Source organism: Pithys albifrons, chromosome 1, assembly GCF_047495875.1.
Source record: "Pithys albifrons albifrons isolate INPA30051 chromosome 1, PitAlb_v1, whole genome shotgun sequence".
In the NCBI taxonomy this organism is placed as follows: Eukaryota; Metazoa; Chordata; class Aves; order Passeriformes; family Thamnophilidae; genus Pithys; species Pithys albifrons.
In genome coordinates, this window is record NC_092458.1 from 57,612,186 (window position 1) to 57,638,631 (window position 26,446).

Below are 26,446 nucleotides of genomic sequence, written 5' to 3' on the forward strand. Positions count from 1 at the left end.
TTGTTGTTTGGTTTGGTTTTTTAATTTCACTTTGCAGAGGTGAGTAATGCAAGGCAGCCTGGCTCTTCCTCTGCCAGTAGGGAAGCATGTTGGGCCAAGTGGAGTCAAGGAAAGGCAGGAGATGGGGCCAGCCAGCCCTACATGCCCCACGGGGACCATTCCAAACAGCTCTCTCTTGGGAGCCTGGGAGTGGGAGTCACCTTGTCCCATGCTGAGGAGGAACTGCTGAGTTCCTCATTTGTTTTAACAGAAACTAAATGCTTTTATCCTAGGTGAAATGCAAGGTTTCACACATTCAAAAAATGTAAATGTTCTCCTTTGGTCAAACATAAGAAAGGAATCTCTTCTGAAATCATTACAAATCGGTGTACTTTGGGATGTTTCGGGCCACTTCCAGAACTGAAAACATATCCTTCTGGCCCAGGTTCATCTGTAAGTCAGTCCATTGGGAAATCTAGTTATTTCACCCCAACTGTTTGCCAAGGAAGCAGAGTTTAAAAGGCATTCAGCTCTGAACAGATGCCTGCTAGTCACAAGAGCAGTGGATCAGCATAGACAAATATTGGTGGCAATTTTCTTTCAGCCTTCTCAAAGCCAAGGATACACTACCATTATTCAAGCAGATCAACTTGTGTTTAGAAAGAAAAGTGGTGTGACTGGAGAAGGGGAAGCAGGTTTAGCAACTCTATACCTGACTTGCTGGGACAAATAGAAAGTGAATTTGCTGTTTTCTTCAACTACATATTGTACTTTTCCACTTTCTTGTCTCTTTTCCCTCAACAAGAGCCCAGATCAGTGTTTTCATAATAATGTTAGTCAACTCAAAAGAAAATTAGATCCACACTGGGTTTCCCCTCACCCAAAACAACTGCTTCTACGACCACTTAGGGGTTTGATGTGTCAAATACTCCTCAACAAAAGCTTTATTTTACTGAGCTGGTATTGCTTTCATACAAGAGCCCATGCTTATACACAGTCTATACAGTTTCCTTTATGTATACAATAAAGATGGAAAAATTATACCATGCCAAAAAAGCTGTCTTGCCAAACAAGAACCATCCCCTGAAGGGTATATTTAGAAATCATAGGACAATTTAGGAAGAGAGTCACACAACATAAGACAGAAGAGTAATGAAAAGTAGGGAGAGTGGGAGTTTCTTTCAGGTATTGAGCAGTCCCAGACTGCACCAGTGAATACCCAGACCGACACAGCTCTTTTTCACCTCACCAAGTAACAGCAAAATCCAATACTTACACAGCATTTTTCATTCATCCATCTCAAATTGCATCACAAGGAGAGTTAAAGCTTTGGATTTACCATTTTTCTCTGCAAATTGATACACAGAGCTGAAGTCCAAGGTTGAACAAAGGCAAGCACTAGGGACTAATGTAGGCCATGGAGTTGCATCCATTCTGGTGGTGCTAAATTTGAACCATCTATTCAATCCTTGATGCAGCCCATCAAGCCTTTTGCAGGCAGGGCAGCCCATGGGGTCTCCCTGCTCTGTCATTTCATTAAGGGTAGTCCTTCCAAAGCAGGTGTCTCACACCAAGAAGTAATTTCTAGCAGCGCATCAATTTCAGCCCATGGAGTCCCAGTGCTGCTGAGGCTGGTGAGCACCTCTGGAGATCATCCATTCCAACTCTCACTCACAGCAGGCTCAGGCACAGCAGGCTGCTCAGGGCTGCATTCCATTGGGTTTTGAATATCTCCAAGGATGGAGATGCCACAACTTCTCTGGGAAAGTTAACTGGCACAAAGGCAAAACTTTGTGCCAGTGTTTGAGCCCACTTGCAGCAAAAGAAATTCTTTCTATATTCAAAAGAAATTTCCTGTATTTTGGTAGTGTTGCTTTTCTCTAGTCTTGACCATGGGCACCACTGAGAAAATCAAACAACTAAGATCTGCTAGGACTGTATGACTGTTACTCAAAAAAATGATTGCAGCACATGACTTGGATTAGCAGTTGCAGGAACAAGGGGAAGCACGAGGGACACCCAGTTGTGACAAAGAGGATCAGAGCACTGGCAGCAGGGACAGCATCTCTCTCTATTCAGAGCAGGGCTAATCAAACCACCCCATATCCTGTGCTTTCAATGCAAGGACTGCAGCATCAACATGTAAAATCAGTTGCAAAAGTCCTCACTGACCAAGAAATCCAAGAGATTAGAAATGCATACAATTTATACCCCTTGCCCTCTCTGGAGCAGCTGTGCTGTAGCACGAGTGATTTTGTTTACAGCCAAGACTAAATCACCCAAGCTGAACCACCACATCTGAGAAAAGTCTGCATTTTTCCTTCCCTCTCTCAACTCTTTTAGCTCAGTAGGTGAGAGGGATTTAAAACAAACAATAAAACCCCCAAAGCCCAAGGGTACTGAATTTAAACTAGACGCCCACAATTACACTTTCAGTAGCTAAGTTATAAAAGAAGAAAGATAAAAAATAAAATTTCAGAAGTGTGAAGGTTGTCACTGGAATATTTTTATCTAAAGTGAGTCACAAAGACTGAGCAGTAGGATTCTTTTTTTCCTAATAACACTGCAAAAAAACCGTTAAGAAACTACCACCCCAAACCAAGACAATGAGAATGCTAAAAGCTACACAAAGCTTCATAATGACACTGGCTCCTGCAGCATGTCAGAAATAACAGGCTCTTCTTAAACAGACACATAGAGCTATTTTATTAGAATGAACAAAACCCACCTCTCCCAACCAAGAACAGAAAAGTTGCAGGAACTAGAGAAGCCTGCAAGCATTGACAATACCAGAAAAGGTCATTATGGCAGCTTTCCTATACAAAGGCTGAATACAAAGTACCAAGAAAGCACATTCAAGATTAGCAGAAAGAGGTATGCGAAGTCTGAACATGGTCTGGAAGAACAGGAAAAGAAAATTAGGGGAGGGTCTGCTCATAGACCAAGACTGGAGTTCAGGGCTTAACACGACTGCAGTGTATGGCTATAGGAGCTGGCAGAAACGGCTTGTTATGAGAGAAATAGCAATTCTTTATGTATGCAACAAGTCCTGTATTAAAACTCCTGATTTACGCCATGTAGAGATCTTCCTCTAAAGCAACCTACTTCTTCCTACCAACATGAAACAGACTTCTAGAAGATTTTTTTCTGACAAAGTTTTTGGGTTTGGATGAAAGTTTAATATTCTTAAGTCATAATGACACAGTATAACGATGTCAGGGTACAGGTTTTTTTCTTTTTAAACATAAGGTCAGAATGTACAGTCAAAAAAAGTTCTGCCATCACCTCAATACAGACAGAGGGTTGTTTAAAGTGCATTTTAGTAGCAATTTTAAGACATCCATTTCTTTTCCTGCAGCTGTTACCCATGCTTTCACTGGTACCACTCCACTCTGAAATCAGGTTCTGCCCAAGTGCCAGAGGCAAGTCAGTGAGATGGATCGTGAGATCATCATGGGAAGAATGAATCATCTGCCTTGGAAATATAAATGTTTACCATCCCTGCTTCTATTCTGCACATGTATTCTTGAGACACACAACTTTTACAAGGGTGTTGATATTTATATAATTCCACAAATTTAGACTGTGCATTACAAACACAATATGCAGTTGTAGCTATAAATAGCGGAGCAGCAGGACAGAATTTTCAACTATTTCTTGTTTTCTATTCTCCACAAATGAGAGGTGTGGCACAAGTTAAGGAAGTAAAGAAAAGAAAGTATAGCTATTATGCAATAAAAAAAACCATGTGAGACTCCATGTTGCAGATGGTGGAACGGAAGGCTAAACATCTACTAAGAACAATAAAACTAGCCCCTGAGATTTAACTGCAACGTTTAACTATGACTAAAAGACAAAACGTAGATTCTGAAGTGGAGGTTTGGAGAACAGATTATTTTCATGGCATGTTTTTGGTGTCAATGTGACAAACTAACGCCTGTCCTTGACAAGAAGCACTTTGGCAAACAAACGCACAATGTAATCAAAAGACTAAATGTGTTTCTAAACCTTGGCTGATGCTTTTATCTTTTAGTGCTCACAACACTATGGATTTACACACAAACCCAAGAAAAAACCAATCACTGGGTGCTGCAGGAGTATCAAAACAATGTATCAAGGAAGATACTCTTCCAGAAGGCCAACTAATAAATTCCTAATTCACATTACAATGGGACAAATCAGTAACTCTTGGTAAGTTTTCCAAACTTTGATAATAGTATTAAGGATATGCCTCAAGAGTTAGATTTGTCAGGCAGTAGCTTTTAACAGCAGTTAAGGCATAAGGCTTAATACTGGGTACCTGAGGTCAACCAGCAACCTAGCACTGATGCAAGCCGTTGTAGTACCTTTATTATTTTTTTAAAAAGGCTTCTTGCATCAGTCTGCATCCTTATTTCCACTTCTCATATTAACAACTTAACTCAGAGAGAAAGAGATGCCTGGTGCAATCAGTACTTTACAAGTCAGGTCAGTTATATCTTCCACTTAATTTCTTTATTTAACACTGGATATATTAGATTTATATTGGATATATCTTGTAACAGCTGAAGTAAAAAAATATGTGCACTGAACTGTCATTTCAAAACTACACTGAAATACTTCTGGACACTCAAGATACTCCAGACACACCAGACCATGACTTCATATGAACATCTATCCTACCACAACACTAACTGGACTGACACACATTTCATAATCGGAGCTCTGAAGCTCAAAAGTGGGAGTCTGCACCTACTCTAGGAAAGGTCGTACTCTGTGCCACTGCTGCCTTTGTGCCATTGGGAAATGGAATTACTGAACATGGATGCAGTTTTCCAAGGAAATGGCCACTTTGAGCAAAACAGATCAGGAAAGCAGTTTTCACAGCTGTCAGTATGTACTTTAATAATTTTTGTTATACTGGTGTCTTTCAAAAACGAATCAGTCAGGTAGAAAATGTGAGTCTTGGCTTTACTGTCCACAACAGACATCCTTTATGGTGCTTCTTCACACTGAATTGATGGGGTTTCCCACGTGTCCTCGTCTGCCAGATGAACCACCTGTGAAGTCTGATCCACAGGTTCTTTCTCACCTTGGGCAATAACTAATGCATCTTCTTTTCCTCCTGCTAACTGAAGGTCAGAGCTACAAGAACAATTAGATTCATCAAGTTTGTTCTCTGAAGACTCTGTTGTAGTTGTAGAGGATTGTTCAGTTTCTGTTTCAGCTTGTGGTGCTGTTTTAAAATGAAGTCCAAACATGTTATTTCTGATGAGGTATCGAACACACTGCAAAATCACATTCCTTTCATGTCGGATGTCCTGGGCCAGTAACTGGAAATAAAAACAGAGAAGATGATGCATATCTCCCTCTACTGCTTTGTAGCTGATACAAGTATAGCAAGATGTATGACTCTACTCAGCAATTTCCAACACTGCTGTATTTAAGTAAGTTGGATCTCTCATACAAATCCCGGACACACAGGACTGGAGACTGCTGTTCCAGACACAGCACAGGAAAGCCATGTATTCCCGCATTCCCACCATCTGACCAGGGCTTTGGCAGTCAGCAAGTACGTTTGACAGCACTACCACCAAGCTTGCTGGCCTGGGTACTCTAAGGGCTTGCTGTCCCCTCCCTCACATCAGCACACACTGATTACACCTCTTATTGCCACAGTTCAACTCAGCAGCCAGAAAATGAACCTGACAATTAGCAGTAAGCAGTGGAGAGTTCTGGGATTTTTTACTGTTTGTGTGGGGTTTTGGTGGAATGTGTATCAAAAACTGAGCAGGGTCAGCAAAGGGCCCAGCATAGCAGAGGTGGGCCCAGGCACCCAAAGAGAAGGCAGGAGGCAGCTCCCCTCTGGGCAGCAGCAGGCTGTTAGACCAGTGCAGGTTGGTTTGCTCTAGTGATAGAGGCTCATAATGGCGACAAATCATTATGGATGAAAAAGGATGAAAAACAGTCACATGCCCAAAGTGCACATGGTTTAAGCACTGTTCGTTTAGCACCATTAATGCAATAGGGTAGCTAGATCATGTTGACATATATGGTGGTATCTTTGGATTAAGCTGCCAGTCTGAGTTTGCTCAGGTGGCAGAGATCCTGAATATACCTAAATACTAGGGATTTCCTCCCCAGTTATCTGACTCTAGACTTGTGATGACAGTGTTCTCCTATCAGTATTCCACTACATCAAGTTAGCAAGTCTATTAGCATCTTTTACACTTTCTAAGTTATGCTGTATCTGTAATTTAATATCCCATGCATTTTTAATTCAAACCTCCTATGAGTAAAAGATAAATACAAGGAAAGGGCATGTTTCATCAGGTACCAGATATACTGTGGATTTAAACAGCAGTAACAGATTCGGACTATAAAATACCAACCTAAGTCTAATAGCTTAATCAAAGTGCTGGAGGGCTCCCTCATCTCCTATAACCTCACAGAAGTTGATTTTGGTAGTAGGGAAAAAAAGAGCTATCAGCCAAGAGATAATGAACTTTTGTCATAGCAAGCATCAGCAGAATAATACTCTGAAGAAACAAAAAATTTGAAGCAAGTGGCTAAATCTGTAACTACCTGATCATTTGCAGGAGAGCTGTATTACACATTGCAGATTTGGCTAAATTTGTCTTGTAATGTCACACAGCAGCTTTTTCTGTTGTTATAAGTTTCAACGGTGGTTTAACCAGCCACTTTTAAGTCTGTATATTTTTACTTAGACTAGTTGCTACAAAGTGTTAGAAGCAGCTGACAAAAATAAACCTTCAGGAACCTTCCACTTGAACTAAGAGATGTCCTTAGGGCAAGAAGGGACAGCGTAGTGATGTTCTCTTTGTCCGACTGTGAGAAACTGCTGAATTCCCAAATGGCCACATGAAGGTGCAGATGGGATGCATCATCACCCTATCAAAGATGGTATCTTTGTATTCTGTTTTTTAATGCAGGAATGAGTATCAATGGAGTGATACTACACAAGCTTTTTTATTTTGGCAGCATAGAGAATGACTAAAGATGCATTACTGTTTGCATGGCTACAATAAACGTATTTTAGTACTGTTCCAGCTCACTGCTGAATGACTGCCAATAGATACTTGCAGATATTCTCCTACTATCTCACCCTTTTTTTTTTAAAGCATCATTTCACTGATACATCCTTTCCTTACCATTGTAATTCACTTTTTGGATGCATTTTGTAAAATTTCAGCCTTGCTCCCTCTCAAGGTTATATTCCCTTCTTACATACTGACCATTTCTGATGACACTGGAAGCTCACCTGCAAACCTCAGGCACTCCTCCGTGATTCAGAGCCACAATACATATCCTTTAACAACAGCTTTGAGCAACATTAAAAGGCAAAGAAAACTCACTAAAATGCAATTTTAAAAATGGACTATACTGGCAGGCTTCAGCTCAAGTTTCCTATGTTCTGCCAGCTTCTCTCAGCATGTGGGACTTCATCTGACTTTCTTCCAGAGTCGTCACTGCTTTGATCACCAGCTACTTTGAAGAGCAAGAGATAAAGACAACTGTATGCTTAGAGAGCTACACAAAGGACAAACACTTCCTTTTCAGTCACTAGGAACTTTAATTCTTGGCAGCAGTGGTGCTCTGTGCTAAAAAGACTACCAAGGGATTTCTCCCACATCTGCAGCTTGGGATTTACCTTATCAGGTATCTCTTGCCTAAACATCCTGTGCTATTTCAGAGCCCTGATGTCAATGGCACTCTGCTTTCTCCTGTGTTTTGCCCACAGCAAGTTTTCCCTTGATGCAGGAGCTTCATGCTGATTATTTACAGAATCACAAAGGTAGTCTACCTATCTGATACTGCTTTTGAGTAATAAAAGCTCCAAAGTTTAGTTGGAGCTTTCTAAAGAAAGCCACCGAGCTTTGCAGACAAATAAGTTGCTCTGTACTGCTATTGAGAACAGAATCTTAACACCTTGGACTCATCCCTACAAGCCTCTTTTTACCCTTCTGAAATACCAACCTGCTGCTCTTCAGGGTAACAGTGCTGTCCTTTCCTCAGACTGATCTTAATGCCTACAGAGAAGAAACACCTGTGCACACAGGTTACAGCTCAACACTACTCTATAGTTTAAGTCACCAACATACTTATCAATATGGTCTTTTTGAATGTGAAAAAAAAATTGTGAGCTCCTCTATCAGAGGAAGGCAGCTGAACAGCAAAGCTGGGAGGAAAGAGAAGAAGATCAAAACAAGGCTGATGGGATTAAACACAAACAAAACCTACCCAATACTACCACAAGGAAGGGAAGAGAGAACAAAGGTTTTGTTCTTTGTGCAGCTCATTTCAGGCACACGATTAAGTTGTCATCTCTTGCTCACCAAAGTCAGTCATTACCTGAATGCACACCATTCATACACAAATTTCAATTTGTCTATTTAAGCACCTACACCTTTTCCAAGTGAAACAGTCACTTTACTATTTTTAAGGCAGGCCCTCTGCTAACAGACTGCTCTAACCTCCTGCAGGGAAGAGAAGAACCACTCACAAACAGTTCTACTCTTGTACAGGAGGCATTATTTTAGCACTAAGACTATTACCATTTCCAGCAGAGTTGGACGGCGCTTCGGACGGGGAGGTAGTGTTTTCTTGCCCCTGTTACCAGGCCCTCTGGGGGAACGTGTATTTGAATTTGAGCTTCTTAACATGGTGCCTGCATGTTCTGGACGTTTTTGATTTGGGTTTCGACTCTGAGGAACAGAAGTAGTTTGAGGCGTGTTTCTGAGCGCAGCCTGGTTCTTCTCAGCTTTTGTTGCAGTCATGACAGGGATTTCTTAAAGAAAAAGAACACACACTCATCTCAAACTTGAAAGCTTCTTCAACATCCTTATATCCCTATGCATAGGCAGCTGGTTAGTACTATTCTTGATCACATAACCTGATGTGAAGACGTTCAAGGTTTACTTGGAGGAAGGGAGGGTTTTGTTTGGTTGGGGTTTTCTTTTTAAATACAAAGAATAATCTCTTAACATTCACAGAAAGGAAAGCAAGGTATTTACATTCTGCATCATAATAACAAAAACAGAAGGAGTAAGAGCTGAATGAGATTTTCAAGCCTCTGCCTTCTTCCCACTTAAGTACATCACCTCTGCTTCACATTATAGCTTGCTGCAAATTTGGCTGCTGAGAAAACCATGATACAGTCAGGGCAGAGGATGCCCAAGTTCAACTCATGGCCTGCTAGATGCTCTCTAGCTTTGGGTAGGCCATCTCAGGCAAGTAAGGCATAGTAACTAACTGCAAAAACAAGCAGCAGCAAATCTTCACCATACACTGAGAACCACAAAATCCAAGTACTAGAGAGTTCCAAGACTTACTGCAACACCCAGCAGCCTTCTGTGGAAAAAGCCCTCTTTAAGGACATTGAAATTAGCTCACAGGGTGAGCATAACAGCTTTTTGCTGGCACTATTCAAACATGATTTGAAACAAGGCTGAAAACAGGTTGTGGTTTGTTCCCCAACTAGAGGGAAAAAAGGTTTGGGAAATTCGATGACACAGAACCTAACCAAAAATATTTTATGCCTGGCCTCTCAACACAGGACACGCTCCTGAGAAAAGGCAAGCAAAAGAAGAATGCATCCTGCTTGCAGTCCACATCAGGGTAGTGTGACATAGGGTAGAAAGAGACAGGACAAGGGCAGAGGATGTGTTTCTACATACCTTCGGGCTCACTATCAGACGCGCTACCATAGTTGACAGACAATGCACTAAGGGCGGAGGTCACCTGCTTGGGAACAACTGTCATTCCCAGCTTCCCATCTTCCTCAGCTGTTTCATCCTTGTCAGATTCTGCAGGGAAAGAAAAGCCAAGAGGGATTTTTCCCCAAATTCCTGCAGGCCAACTGCCAGCCTTGCTGCTAAATCCCCACCCTCACCAACACACGAGCTTGGTGTTGGGGACCATTGCCCAACACAGTGTAATGAGAGAAAACCCCATATTTGTCTATCCCCTACAGACATTCAGTGGCAAAACAGCATCTCAACTGGCTTACAGTCCTGCCAGCAAAGTTACCAGAACAAAGTTTCCTGAACACAACCTGGAGCTTTCTGCTGCTTTCTTCATGTACCAAACATAATTATAGGTTTTAAATGTAGGTAAAGAGAGAGAGAATTTCATAATGTAGTTTGAACACTTGTTGGATTTAGTCCTATGGAGGTGGAGATGTGGAGAAGTAGAATTTAAAACCCAGTCAGGGCAATTCAAAAACCAAGCAACCACAACAGGGAGAATTTTGATCATTCATAGTGAGAATTGAAGAGCAAATACATTTTTGGATAGCAGAAAAGTTCATAAGGGACATTGAGAACTAAGCCTAAAAATTACATGATCTGTTTCCAGCAGTACTTCAGACCATGATACTTAAATCCCTGCAGAGCATTATGGATGCATGTGCAAGTGAAGTATTATTGTCTCAGACTACCTCAAAAGAGAACACTGGGAAGACAGGAGGCAAACAGACCAAAAATACTGGAATTGAGGATACTAGAAAAACAGAGGGCAAGCAGAAAAAGATCCCTAAAATAAACATCTAAAATTGTGATGGCTTTAGTTTGAAACACAGGATCTATATGAACTAAAATCCTGGAAAGACTCACAAGTGAACAGTGCCACAATTATCAGGAAAACTAGGAAATGCTTTTTAGTAATACACCTGCATACAAATTTTGTGTTATATGTATATATACACACACACAGACACCCCCTCTCCCACTACTAAAAGCATTTTAAAAGACTAATCTGTTGAGACTTAGAAAATGACTAGTTGCAATCTTAGTTTCACAAAGAAAAAGAGCTGTGCCCTTTCCCATCCCCTGTTCTATGTCTACACCTGCCCTGCAGGAAAGCTGCCTCACAATTCTTTACAAGACTTTACTGAAATGAACACTTAAGAGATCTTTATTTTGAAATCACAAATGCCTCTATTCTCTTTTAATGTAGCATTAATAACTGGCAGTTTGACTCATTGGAACTCAAGTCTGGTAAATCAACTTTTTGATAAATAGGTATTTATCTAAACTACTTACTTACCTCTTTTAATTTTTTTGAGAAAGCTAGATTCTCTTTTCATTAACTAATCATGCCAGTTTGCAATTACATTGACAGCTCACACCAAATGCAGTGTATTTTTCTAATGGAGAACATAAAGCACCTGCATATACTTAGGCAATTATGAAGTACCTTTTACTTCCAATTATTTTGATTCATAGCTGCTTTTTTTGTCTCATCCAAACAGTTGAGTGCATACTGTGGTTGCATGCCTTTTTATTTTCATTAAATTTTAAATATCTACCCTTAGTTTGCTTTTTCTAAAATTAGGAAAACACATTTACTGAACTACATTTTCTTTTTGAGAGTTACATGTTTGGAGGAAGCATTATGCACTACTGAGTATAAATGACTGTTTTCTGGTCAGTAGATCCCTCCAAATTTTACACCTTACAGGTTATCATCTTACCTTGTTTCTGCTTGTAAATTAAGAGGAAAATTCTGTTTTCTCATCTTCTATTCAATTTCTTAGCTTTGAAGGTACTAGCAGCTAGATAGAACTTAAGTAAATTCATTACATAAAAAATGCATTCTATTTGAGAAAGGGCTGTTGCTGTTAGAAAGGTTTAAATACTCCAAAAAATGTACCTATACATTAAAATTATGGATTTCCGGTTTTTTTTTAATTCTACTTAGTTACATTGTGTTTGTTATTAGCTGCTCTGGCTACATTTCTCAATAGTAAAAACACTGCAACTGGCTTTAATAATGTGGACTAAGCAAATACCACATTCCTTTGCTACCTATGGCAATGGAAGTTACTCGTTATACTTTGGTATAATTAGACCCTTTATCATTAGGTAAAACACAGATGCTGCAGGGAAATACAGACATAGTTAAGCATGCTTAATTTTCCCAACACGCAGAGATTACAGCAATAAACAAATTGCACAGGGATGCAGAGTTCTTGTTCCCACTAATTGAAGATTATGTTTTGAAGAAGAAAAATTCAGCATCAGACATCTTTCCAGGGGATGTATTCTATCCTTGTTGCTAAAAATAGCCAGAGTGTAAGTCAGCTTACATGCCATACTCTGAGAGTACTGCACTACTGCTGACTGTATTATAAATAGCTACATACAAAGAATTTATATCGTTGCCAGCATGTGGAAACAAAACATGCTCACCAAAAAGAAACCAAACCAAAAACTAAGTAGCAATACTTCAGAGAACACACACATATGGAGAATATAAACAGTAATAATAGAGCAAAGAACAGAATTATAAGAAAAATACTGACATTTTAAGTAATTCATTTAACTCACACAAGGAAACCCATTTGTTTTCACATTCTAAATATCGTTATTTTCAAAACCACAAAGGAATATTTAAGTCTCTGAAAAACAATTTGACTGTTGAAAATTTATTCTTCTCCTAGCTTTATAAATATTTTCTTATTTTACATGTTAGTTTAGCAATTAAGTTGGGGCATGTCCCTTACACTATTGTGCAGTATTTTACTACAAAAATGTGCAATACTGCACACAAACTTTATGTCAGACTTCCAAAACAGTGAATAGCAAGTAGAAGTCTCAGCATCTACACTTAAAACAACTATTTAAAGTAAAAGTTCTCCAAGTTCCTACATCTTACCAACATCACCGTTTGCCAGAATACTGAGAGGGTCCACGTCCTTCTCATATGGTTGACCTGACAAAGCCTCTTGTTTTTCATGTTCCTTTTCACACATGCTGTTTTCTGGTCCATTGGCTTCATTTGGAGTCCTATGTACATGACGATCCCCATCATTTTTCCTAAATTTCTTCCAGAATGGGCGCCATTGTCTTTTCCTGTGTCTTCCTTGATGACCAGGAGCCTCTCCATTTTCTGGAGGTTTCCACATCCCCTTCATTTTGCTGAAGAATAGAAACATAAAGCTCATACGAGTGATAAGATATGAGAATAAAATCAGTTGATGTAACCAAATGGCTCAGGCCCACATATAAGGTTCAGCAACACAGAATGATGCCAGGACTTACATCAGCTCAGCTAAACACATGGTGACAGACAAGAGGCAGTCACAGCTCATCTCACTGGCAGAGCAATGTGACAAAGCTGGAACCTGAATGAACAGTTTGAAGTTCATGACTTTTAGTTTTTAACAAGCTTAAGAGTATGTGGGCTAATCAAGTTCATTGATCATCTATAGTGTAAGGACATGGTCCTTTCATTTCAGATAATGAAGTCAACAAGTATACCCTTGGATTAAGCATTCAAGTAATTCAAAACAGTGGGAACATGAAATGAAAAAGAAGGCATCTACTATAAGCTTACTTCAACTGATGAAGTCTCCTTTTTCTTGTTACAGCTCAGAGAAGCATCTTGCTACACCAAATCCATTCAGCCACCTGACACCATCACCTGCAATAAGTGCCTACACGTGCCTTCAACTAACATGCTATTCATATTTTCCATTCCAAGGAAGCGAGTAAAAAAATGTCTATCAGGATAAAGAATTTTTAAAAAGAATGAGTCCTAAAATAAGTAGAGCACAGTATGCTGGTTCCACTAATCTTCCATGGTTTTATAATCTTCCAGGTTGTCCTATAAACATAGAAACATGTTTATAGGAAGATACCTGGAAAGCTTAACAAACTGGACAAATTCTATAGATGTGTTACCAAGACAGAAAAGCAAATGTAGAAATTGTAACTAATCATCAATACATTACAACATCAATAAACACACAAGATCTACTTTTCCGAATGAGCCCCATGGTTCATTCTGATCACCTACAGCATAGCAGAGGTCCCATCATCCCCAGACAACCATGCACCTCATGCTGTGGGATGCTCTGTTGTGACAAAGGACTTCTTTGGGTTTGTCTTCATTCTGACATCTGAAACGGCCATTTGGTACCTCCATACTTACTGACTTACAAGAAACAGTGTGTAACTACATCTTATTCACCTCTCCCACCTATGCAATTTTTCTAGGCCTCCATCACACAGCCCTTCCAAGCCACCCACTACTTTGCTTGTACAGAAATGTTCCCATTACCAGCATTCCTCACTTCCATGCTTTTCCAGCCTAATCAAGTCCTTCTTGAGCAGAGAACATGGCCTGTCATAGCACTCAAAATGATTTTATATCACAACAAAACATATTTACTTTCACTCTCCAGTCATTTCATGACAGCATCTAACACTGATAACTCAGCCTTGATAGCATCACCCACCACAGGGCTCCTGTGGCACAAGTGGCAAGCCACCCCCTTCCTGTGCATCAGTCTCTCATCCACAAAAGGAGGCTAATATTAGCTCCTAAAATTCAACTCCACATAGAGAGGAAACTACATTTCTGAATTTGTACAACCATGCTCTAAACTCAGCATGTTGCTGGATATCCTAAAAGATATTGAGCAAGCAGACACTCAGAGGTGTTGTCCTTGACCAAGGGTTAAAAACATTTCCAGTTGTTTCAAGTTCTCTGGGGCCTAAACGCCCAGAAAGAAACCTCAAGGTCACAAACATCAGCCTGGCATTTGTCTTCTGCCATTCCCTTGTGAAAGATACACTGCTCTCCACTTCCCATTCAGAGGGGACAGAGGGCCATGCTCTATTACTCCCCTGTTGCAAGACACCAGACAGACTTCCAACATGGTCCTTCTGCATCTCTAATCTTACACACAGGGATGCTGAGAATTAGCAGGTGTAAAGCACTTCAGACAACCACAAATGGAAAGCAACAAAGAAGTGTTAAGAATCTAATCCTTTCTAAATCTTACTTAGCTATTTGCTTTAATAGTACAGCTTGAAGAGAACAAGCTGTATTCTATTTTTGCCTTGTGCATCAGTAAATGTGCCAGATAAGCACCAATTCCAGAACCTTTACTGTTGACAAACAAAACAGAAATGACAGTTTTTGGACAGATCATCAAGTCTGTACTGCAAGCAGCTCAGGAAAGGGAGCGGGAAAAAAAGAAGAGATTGCTAGAATCAACCAGAGCGAAAGGTCACTAAGTGAAAGCAAACAATCTATAATTTTGAGGGCTTTTTTCCCCCCAACAATTTTCCAGATACAAAGCTACTAGCAAATGTAATAGCATGGAATTGTTGATGGACAATTAAGACTACATAATGTATCTGGACTCACAGCCACAGCAGTAAGCAAAGAAACCTGTAGATACAAGTTTGCTACTGTGACAAGAAAAACTCATCTTTGTTCATAAGAATCTCCAAACACAGTATTACATGTGTTTGCAGCTTTAGTCTCAATGCCCAGGTTTGGTTTCTCAGGTCCAAAGCACTTTAAATACTTTGAGGGAAGTTTTACTTTAGTCTTTTATAAATCTTTCCTTTCAAAGTTATGAAAGGCAATCAGTTGGAGGGGGCAGGTAAGTGCTGTATCTTCTGAAGTATGTGCTGCACCAAGGCAAGTTGGTGACATTGGCTTCTTATTCTGCACTAGTTAAACCGTTTTGTTTTCTTTGGCATTATCCCCTAAAAAAAGAAGGAAAAAGCTAGACAAGCCTCAGCTTCACTTCCATGCAGCAGAAAATGCCATTTAGCAAGAGCCCCTTAGGACTGAATCTGCTGCTGCTTTCCAGAGCAGTCATTCTAGTTAAAACAAATGATATTTCAGGAGCATGGCTCACTATAACACTTTTTAAAAAAAATTCTTCCCAAAGGTCCTAAAGTAGAGCTAATGAAGTTAGCTGGTTCCACCTAATGATGACCATACTGGAAAGAAATTTATAAGGGAGAGAATGGATAAAAATCCAAGATGAGTAAGTACTAGCTGAGAACAATGGTAGCAGATAGAAAAAGATAATGGAGGGTAGAAGAAGCAGCACTACATAAGCAATAATGAAAACTATATAAAAATGAAGTTAAATCTTTCTCCCCTCTTCACCTGATCATTGATTTATCATCTAAAAGGAGAGATTAAGAAGCCACATCTGCTCATAAAAATCTCTCTTAGCCATTTTCAGGCATTAAAGGATTAGAGCATGTGCATTCATTATGTTGCATGACTTTTGTCCCCATTACTACTCTTTCAGAGACCAAGGTTATGCTGATCTAATGAATGGCCACTATAATGTGGCTTTCTCAAACAAGCCAGAGTTCAGAATTAAGCAAGAATACCATATCTTTAATACAGTTATTGTTTCATTTAACTGAAGTGGACTTTGAAGCACCATGAAGTAAACAAAAGAATATTACGTCTGCAATTTGTCAAATGACCTGTCCTCTGTTAAAGGGCAGATGGTGTACACAGTGGAAGCAGTACGTGCTGGGAGACCACAGTAAGAGAACACTCTTGTGAAGGAGGAAAGCAACACGCTTGGTTCAAAACACTTACCCGAACTGTTGGGTAGTCAGCACTTCTCCCCTTTCCTCCTTCTGCACCTGCATTGCCTTCTTCCTTTCAACATTGGCTAACGTAGGAAAATTTCTAGAAGAAACAAAAAATTTCATTGGCCTTTAAAGGGTTCACTGTACTTTCTCAATTCCCCCTTTACTTAACCAGCTTCCTCTATAAACATGACAGATTTTTAAAACCTTTCATGAAAATTTAACAGACTGTTCCTCTCTTTTAAAAAGGCACTGGTGAGGAAAAGAAACCTAAGCACATTCATGACTACATATCCAGATTAAAAAAAAAAATCTACCAAATTATCATGCTTAGATTTACCAATCCATTAAACAAGCTACAGACAGTTTGGTTACAGTCCTTGACCCTCTGCTTGTCCCAACACATTACAGCATCATTCGGTCCTCCAGTTTTATTTTTATAGAGCTTCAGTTGGGTTATTTGAATGACATTGAAAGGTACAACATGCTTTTAGCAAACTAACAGTTAAGTTCTTGTAATATTAAAAAAAGGTTATAGGAACAGCTTCTGGGTGCACAATATTCCTTAAATGTTAAAGTTTGAGAAAAGCACACAAGTTTCTCCTCAAGGAATATTCAGAATTGTGCTTCCACACTGACCTCTAGTTCACCAAAATTACTGCCCCTTTTTAATTCCAGCTTCGAGAAAAATTGCTAAGTCATGCACATCAAAGGAAATCTACTGTTATAACAATCTCCCAAACCATTCCTTTCTTCCACTCCCCACCTCTCTTAACATCCTTCCCTACAGACAAATGCCACACTGGTTCTAACATGCAAAGCCCATAGAGGAGGCTTTTCACCATCAAAGCCCAAAAATGGATACACCAGTTGCTCTGCAAACATTTGTTAGCTAAATCCCAGCGCTTTGAGATAAAGGTGGTAAATGAGAAACACATGCACATACCTCCTCAGCTTCTGGATGGAAACACAAAGTAAAATATTTGATGTCTATTAAAACGGAGTAAAGAGAAACTTCGAACAGCTTCTCACTGTATATAGTTATCAAAAAAGGCACATATCTTTATTTAAATATATAATCTTATAATGTGCATTTTCTCCATTTACAGCATGAATGTTATGTGTCACATTGATTCAAGACAGCTTCAACCACATACCAGGAGAAAAATAGAAGTATTTTACATGAGACAAACCCAAACACACTACAGAACTTCTCTGCTTTAAGAGGATTTGAATACAAGCTGTCAAGATCTATTTTCACTGGATTGCTCCCAGAAATCCACCATACAGCTCAGCTGAGTACAGGGATGTGCTGCTTTATCTCTGCTCTTCCCTGTTAGTCACACTTGTTCGTCCCTGTTGCAACACTCCCAGCACACTGCAAACATGCAATAAACTCTTTAATCTCAAGAGCTTTGCATTGACAAAGACCCCTGTGCTTGGGACCTCTCCACAGTTTTAGGATAAGGTGCTTTCCTTCACACACATAAAGGTTCACAGGAGGAGAGTGAGGTATAAGTAGTTATGCTCAAAAAATCCCCAAGCTTGTCATAGAAAATGTGTTTTTTTTAAATATAAGGGAAGACCCTAAATCCTAGAACAAAGGAGTCTTCAAAGTGCTCCAGTACTTATGCTGATTAAGGACATATTCAGACATGCTCCTGCAACATGATTTGAGACATGAATGCCTCCCACTTTCGTTCCTATGAGTTACCACTCCCTCCACCGAGCCACTGTAATGGACTGCACGAACACTTTCAGTGCAATTCATTGCCAAGACTGACAGATTTCTCTGAAACCACTCTTCGAGTTGACACAGGCAGTAACTAACAGCTGGCAAGAGCTCAAGTCGCAAGTCCAGGTATGCCTGCAGGAGCACACCTGAAGGCACCTGTGGTGGCCCTGTTTATTTTCTCCAATTCTTCTCATTTTACTCACTGGTGCAGAAAATGTAGCTATACTGAGAGCACACATGCAGTATTTCGTTTCATTCAAATGAGCACCTGCAACTGTATTCTTCCATCCAAGGACTTGGTGGGCAGTAAGCTCTAGATTTTCAAGGCTACAGGTCACCAGCCTTGGTATATGGTAGACTGAGTTCAGTCCTCCCCAGTTGCTCTGCTGTGTCACAAGGCTGGGTTAAGCCCACCAGTGGATCATACTGGGACCTAGTGGGCCAAGTTAACTCCAGCTGACCTTGCAAGGATCAAGGAGACCAAAGAAGCGTAGACCAAAGTTATTCACCCACTCCAATGTATCAGCCCCAGCGCAACTCCAAAACTCCTAAGGTACAGGATCCCCAGCACAAAGAGGTCTGTGCACCACCTAGCATTGGCCAGATCTACTCATGGAGGCAGGGAAATTCAACTGGACCCTATGTGGAGGCAGATGCCTACAATGGAAACATTACGGTCTTGAGGTACTGCTTTATGGCAGACTTTGTAAACTTCACTATCTAAAGGACAGCCACAAAGTACTCCAAGAGAGCTCAAAAATCAGAAAAAGAGGAATTTAACCTTTTTATATAGAGAATTCTTATTCAGGAAGGCTAAATTTAGGAAGACTGCTCCTTAACATGGGTGTGACAATGCAGAAGGTAAAACCTATACTGACTGAACAAAAGGCCATGGGTTTAAATCTAATGAGCTGACTTGGGTTTGAACCCTTCAAAGATGGCATTCCCTCCTACTTCTCTAACAAAATGAGGTGCTTAAAATGCTACCTACAAACATGACTGAAGCAGAAAAAGTAGCCCAATGCTTATGTCCTGCAAACAGCTTGTCTGAGCTTGAATCCCCACAAAGGCTTTACAAACCTAAGCAACTTATTGTAAAAGGGAGTTAAAGCAGAATGTGATGGTCTGGCACAGCAGATTTCATGAAGCCGATACTGCCTGAGAAGACAGCCCCATTCAGAACGGCTCTAGTTTCCAACCACAGACACTTCTATCATTCAAACTGGAAGTTTTACAGTGTAAATTGTCAGAATAAGACCAGAAAACCAGTTTTCAGGCTAAGATGAGTATATTACATATACATCAACAAAGAGAATCGTGAGGTAAAGGTTACTCTAAGCTTCCTGAGACAGGGAATGGTGATGCTGAACATAATCACTAACATGTATGTTGTGAATAGATTTTTTATTTCAATCAGTGAATGCACTAGCCAGACCCATACGTTATTTTTATAGACCAGCATACTTTATCTTGCTCGCATAAACATCAGAGTAAACTCGCTCTTAGCAAGTAGTGAAAAACCAGAGCTTGTCCCATGTCTAACAGAAAAGAGACCAGTTTCTATAGCAGTTCACATAATGACTTTCTGAGTTAAGAGTTATACAAGTTTATCTTAATAGGAACAGCACTGTGACCAATAATCTGAGTTGGTCTTAATTGCATATGCACAAACAACAGCAAAGGGGACATGGATAGCCCAACAGGAACAAAGAGATCCAGCAGAGGTGATAAAATCTTGGTTTAACTCTCTCACATCTGATTTTACCATGTTAGCTGAGGCAGTTTTATTGCTAATCCACCCCTTCAGATCAGAGTAAACTTCACTGTATCTATGTTTACCTTGACCTACCAACACATTCCTTCTACTTTGCTTCGCCTTTTCTAATTTACCAGGTACTAAGAAATTATTTTTCACATTACACACTTAGCTACTCTGAATGCAACACCAGGAAGTATTCCAAGCTACTCTAGAATTATCATTGTTCAACTAGAGAACCACAAATTAATTAAAAGTGGTGTGGTTAACAGTACTGGACTTCATTCATTAAACACATGCTCAGCCTATGAGATATATTGCAAGGAAATACAGCAGACAATCCCTATCTGAATAAACCAACCCCAACAGATTAAAAAAAGCAGGCAGAGGAGGAGGAGAATTTACAAGCAACACACAAGACCAGAAAAATCTTCAAATGTTGTATCAGAACCTAAGCAACAGCACATTCAATGATTTGCTTTAACACCAGAGCAGCCTTGACACATTCTTACTAATAACCTTTGCTCAAAAAGAGTTGGTGAGAAACAATGGGCTAGCAGGACCCAGATCTCACTTGGGAAGGAGAGAAGACAGCAGTATCTCATTCTGACACATCGAGGAAAGGCACTGAAGATAATTTCCTTTAAGCTCTTGTTTAAGAAAAAATATGCTGAAAACAGCACATTTCCCAACACTTAGAAAGGACAAGACAAATCAAAACAAGAAAAGTTGATGTCAGACTTCACAACTATCTGTCTGCAAAACACAGGGAAACCCTAAGATACCATGGAACCTCATCTCTCTTGCTGATTGCTTAATTAGATTGCTTGGCTCAGCAGGTTCAACAGGGAAACAGCATTCCAACTCAGGATACTTCATCTAGAGTACTTACCATCTCTCCCCCTTCCTCTCCCTCTACATGAGTAAGGCTGCACTTTAAACACAGGCTCTTCCTAAAAGATTTTAAGCAGGATATACAACTGAGCAACACAGCACCTAACTAAGAATCAAAATCTCAACTCTGTAAGTAATTATTTAGAACAGCTGAAAGAACAAGCAAGACAGGATGCAGCACAGAAACATACATGTTAAATCACCGCAAAATAATTAGAAACAAACTACTAATGACCTAAGAAGATTCATTCTTAGTTCTGACTGGAGTTTCTAGAAAGAAAGAGGGTCTTTCCTGTCACCATAAGCCAAGACTGCTTAATAGCTCAGACTCCCTCTGGTGTCCTTTTTTTGTGTAAAGTGCAATGTTTACTGTGAGTCAACAATAGACCTTCCACTAAACCGATGCTTTGCTGGCCACCCAATTAAAGCTTCACAAAAGTTCCAGATGGCTTTCTCTCTCTGTCCCCCACATACTTTTTTTTTTTTAATTAAAAGAAGAAGGATGCTCATATACTTCCTTGCTGTACAAAGAGTAACAAAAGCCACCCAGGTAGTCATTCTATACCAATCCATCACGGCTTAATAAGATGCCCACAGAAGGCCTGAAGTACCAAAATACGGTACAGCACTACTCCATCTAGTGGCCTTGGCTTAGACAGTCCTAATCCCATTTTGCTTGTTTTGGTTGGTGGTTGTGACCACAACACTTGATTTCCTTTGATTTTACTGCGCTGCAGCAAGAAAAGGCTTTCAGCAATGTTATACCACAACCAAATTATATTAATCTGTAAAAAACCAACAGTATCTAATGTAAGATTCTCTAGAAATTCCACAAAACCATCTCAGGCAGAGCATCACTCTTATATTTCACTGTAAAGGTTGCCGTGACTCACAGCACCCACTCCCCAGGCAAATAGTACCTTAATCATGATTGTACATTCAATTCCTACTTCCCTAATGTTCTAGTAAACAGAAGAGTACACACTGACATGTACACCTTAAACATCACTTCAACACTTAAACCTCAACCACTAGACAGGAGCTCTCTTGAACACCTCTCAAAACAGAAAAGTGTATCAAAACTTGAAAATTAGTAGCAAAGACTCAGTCAAAGACTATACATGAGAACAAGTCTTTTTCCTTGGAGCTGCTGTTAGAAAATTAGATGCAGGTCACTGAAAAACACAACAGTAGACTGAAAACAAATAAAAACTAAGCCCTTAAGTATCTTTCAGATAAAAGGAAATCCTAGAAAGAAAACTAACCTAAGAACAAACTTGCCTAATCTAACATCTGTGCTTCTATTTGCACAGATCAAACCCAATTTTTGTCTGTTTCAATACAGCATTTTAAACATGAGAGAAAATAATTTCTTGTTTATATATCAACAAAAGCATATATTAAAAAAAGAACTTATGGATTATCTTAATTTCCTAAAAAAATGTAATTTGGTAGAAATTATAGAAAAAGTGATGGGAGGCAAAAAAAATATTCTACCATACATTCCACTCCTTTCTTTTTTTTAACAAAAAAATTGTATAAAAACTTATTAATGGAAGTCAAGTACACAGCAAGAATGTATTAACATTGCTTTCTGTTAATATAAGCTTTTCCACAAGCTGGATTCATCACTAAGACTGCATCAGACAATTAGGTTTACTTTCATTAAAAAAAACAGGCTATCAGTGCACTGCCCTAGCTCATCACCACTGATCCCAAAATTAAATTTGTATCACTACCCACTCTGCATATAGGACTCTTGCTCAGAGAAACAAAACCCATGCACTGATCACTCACAAGACTATATTCTAAGTCATGAACAGAAGTGAGGAAAGCCTGCAGCATCTTTCACCTGCTGGAAAAGGGCAGATTTTAATTTGTTCAACTCTGAGGAAAAAGAAAATCTGGGAGACAAGGTCTATGGAAGTATGAATTTTTAAATACTTCAATCCTGGTCAAAAGAAAAAAGTTACAGGTTTTCGTATCACAGAATGAGAAATAATGAGAAATATTGCACACAGGAGAACTCTACCTTGCACCCTACAAACAACCAGACTACCTCAGACAACATCATTCATTGTTGCTGTTCTCTTTCAGTAGAAAAGCATCAAGCAATGCAGAAAGTCCTTAAAAATTAGGAAAACTCCCTGTTGCAGCCTAGTGGGACAACTTAGGCTGTGCAAATCTGTACACAGTGAGATGTATTGCAATTATAGTCAATACAATAGCTCCAGATGTTTTAGCTATTAGAAAAACACACATTTCTGACCTAAAATGTAATGAGTAATCAGGCCAAGAGGAATGAGACATTCACCTAACCTCGGGTACAAATTCAAACATCTGGGAAAGCTACTTCCTTCTCAGATGATACTTTGCCTTCTATCATAATATTCCAAATTATTATAGTCTCTGCAGCTCACACTCTGATACAGATCACTACTGCAGGAGTTTTGCAGAGTCAATGGAACAGCAGCAAGGACATGTTGCTACTGCCCTTCATCTGTCATCTAATGATCACACAGTAAAACAAATTCACAGGCCACAAGTCTTACCTTTTTCTTTCTTCTCTCCATCTAGCAATCTCTTCTGGACTATCTAATTTTATTCTTTTAGCACCAGGTGCATGTGCCTAAGGAAAAAGTATTTAATAAGTGTTTAAAAGGGGAAGGAAAAAACCAAGAAAAAAGGGAAAAAAAGCATGTCACCTATAGTGGTATCACACTACTTTCACCTCCAAGACTGGTGAGACTGCATGCAGTGACAACAAAATTCATCTATTAAAAAACTCCATAATATTCAATGTATTTTCATCCACTTGTCTTAAAACAGACTCTGCTCAGAGATGATAGATTTTCTTTCCAGATGAATGAAAACAAACTAGCAAAGAATAAGAAAAGGGACTACAGTAAAGATGGCATGGACTCATGTTTTGGGCCCAGAGGGATACTTACATTTTTCCAGTGTATCTGAACTATCTTCTCATGCGCACTGAAACTGCAACCTTCTTCTGTGCACTGCAAGGTAAGAGGGTGAACTCAACACACATCAAATTACACAAATTATAAATGACCATGTCAGCACACTGCAAACAAACTCAGTGACCGATGCCTGTACTGTTTATTATATAGAATGGTTAAGCTATTCAGTTCCCAGACAAAGTTGACTGCAAAAACAGTAAGAAGGGATAACGCACTTTTAAATTTCATCTGACTTTAGAAAAACCAGTGTAGCCAATGTTGCTCATAACTGGACATAATGTGAAGCTACCCAAGAGAAAAATTAGCAAGACTCTCCAATTTCAAGTTTTGATACTTCTTTGCAATAAAGGAGTGGATTTTTAAAATGTTTTACACACAAAACTGTAGCTGCTATACTGATGTCAATTAATTACCACTTACCAATACTTCAGAAGAAAAACATTTAAAAATACTTCAATAATAAAACCAAAAATACAACTAAAACCTTCCTTACACACAGCATTCAGAAAAAAGTCCTCCACTAATACTTTGCATAGGTCTGGAATCTCTCTGCTAAGTCTTCCATTCAAAGAGTGACTATAGATAACAACTTATCAGGCAGAAAGTTAAAAATCAAAGTCCGAATAAAAGAGCCAAACTCTTCAACCTGTTTATGCTGTGAAATATGTTCATCATACTTCTCCTGGTTTTTATAGCCACGGTCACAGGTATCACAATAATGAGAGAAAATTGGTTCTTTTTTCTTTTTGGTCTGAAAAAAAAGAAGAAATAATCTCAAGATACTCCTATTTTTAATTAGTTGTGAAACACTATCATGAATATTTTTGTTAATAAAGCCATCAGTTACACATTTCAGAAGTTTCAAAGATAAGCTAGCATAACATGAAAGTGAAGTTCAAATAACTTATCTTCTAAACAAAGTGCCCTGCATTCATCTCTTTCCACTACCACCTCTGAATCAATTATTCTGCAAAGGTACCAGACTGGCACAGACTTAATGAGGGCTGTGAAGCAAAGTAGGTTACAGCTCTGAGTCTCTTCCCTATCAGACAGACTATGACTGTCCTCACATGACATGCACAAGTTCAGAAGGCAGCACAGATCCTTCCTTCTCCCAGTACACACATCAGAGTCCTCTGGTTGTCTGGTCTTGATGATATCACAGATCACTCATGTAATTTAGGTCCTCGGGCATCACCATAGTAAGGCTTTTGCAACATAAACCTGTGCTACAATTTGGTTGAAATGTATCTTTAAACATGCTCAAGATTTACAGACTGTGATAGGTTTGCTCTCTTGTAAGGGCTGGCAGGTTGGACTAAAGTATCGGATCTCCATAGTACCATGAGGCAAGACACACAAACACTGTCACCATCACCGAACGACAGAATGGTTTGTGTTGGAAGGGACCTTCAAAGATCATCTGGTTCCAACCCCCCTGACACAGGGCGGGGCAATCTTTCACTAGACAAGGCTGCTCAAAGCCTCATCCAGCATGGCCTTGAACACTTCCAGGGATGGGGCATCCACAGCTTCTCCGGGTAGCCTGTGCCAGCCTCCCATCCCTTTCATGCTAAAACCCGTATTCCTTATGTCGAATCTAAATCTACTCTGTTTCAGTTTAAAACCATTACTCCTTGTTCTCCGACTGCAGGCCCTACTACAATGTCTTTCCCCATGGTTTTGTAAGTCCCCTGAAGGTACTGAAAGGCTTCTCTGTCTGTCTGGAGCCTTCTCTTCTCCAGGCTGAACAACCCCAATTCCTTCACAGGAGAGATGCTCCAGCCTCCTGATCATTTTTGTGGCCCTCCCCTCCAACAGGTCCATCTCCCACTTGTGCTGGGGACCCCAGTCCATACCTTTGGTTTGTTATTTTCTTCTGGGCGTTTACCAAACGCAGGCACTTGCTTGCCTTGCCATTTCTGGGAGAAATTACCCTGCTGTCGCGCTCCGTAGGCCGGCGGGTGCCAGGCAGCAGGGGATGTGTAGGAATTGGGGGGCAGGTAGCGCTCGGGCTGTAAGTAGCTCTCGGCAGGCGGGTACCCATCAGCCTGGGGGTAGCTCTGAGCAGAAGAGTAGCCCTCGGTGGGCTGGGAGTATTGCTCTGGCTTTGGGTAGCTCTCAGCAGGCTCGTAATTCCCAGGCTGCGAGTAGCTCTTGTCAGGCTGGGAGAAGCTGTCGGCGGGAGGGCAGCTCTCGACAGGCTGCGAGCAGCTGCTGGCAGGAGGGTAGGTCTTGGGCTCCGGGTAGCTGTCGGCGGGAGGGATGCTCTGGGCGGGCTGCGAGTAGCTCTTGGCGGGCGGGTAGTTCTCGGCGGGCTGCGAGTAGGTGTCGGCGGGCTGCGAGTAGTTCTTGGGCTGCGAGTAGGTGTCGGCGGGCTGCGAGTAGTTCTTGGGCTGCGAGTAGGTGTCGGCGGCCGTGTAGGAGACGGGCAGCGGGGGGAAGCTGTTGGGAGGAGGGTACCGCCTGGACGGCGGGAAGGGCCCGGGGGCAGCCCAGAACCTCGGCTCCCAGGAGGGCGGCGGGCAGAAGAAGGGCGACGGCATCCCTGGAGGAGGGAACCCCGGAGGGGGCGGCGGGTACCAGGCGAAGGGGTTCATGTCGGTCCCGCAGCGGTCGCTCGGCCGAGGAACCTGCTCGGCGGTACTCCCCCACCGCCACCACGTGGGGCCACTCCGGCGGCCGCCGCTAAACACGTCACGTCCGGGGCTGACGGAGGTGAGTCCTGCTGGCTGCGCGGGAG

At 40.6% G+C, this 26,446-nt stretch overlaps 1 protein-coding gene across 1 annotated transcript; it reads right to left on the reverse strand.

Annotated features, from left to right (window-relative positions):
• Positions 1–908: 908 nt before the first annotated feature.
• NUFIP1 (nuclear FMR1 interacting protein 1) lies at positions 909–26,379 on the reverse strand. The gene is made up of 9 exons (XM_071550837.1): positions 25,563–26,379; positions 24,350–24,454; positions 23,677–23,739; positions 23,278–23,354; positions 16,348–16,440; positions 12,637–12,899; positions 9,657–9,785; positions 8,535–8,767; positions 909–5,291 (listed from the first exon to the last, which is right to left on the reverse strand). Exons 1-9 carry the CDS (start codon positions 26,301–26,303, stop codon positions 4,953–4,955), a joined length of 2,043 nt encoding a protein of 680 aa, XP_071406938.1. The 5' UTR covers positions 26,304–26,379; the 3' UTR covers positions 909–4,952.
• Positions 26,380–26,446: the final 67 nt, after the last annotated feature.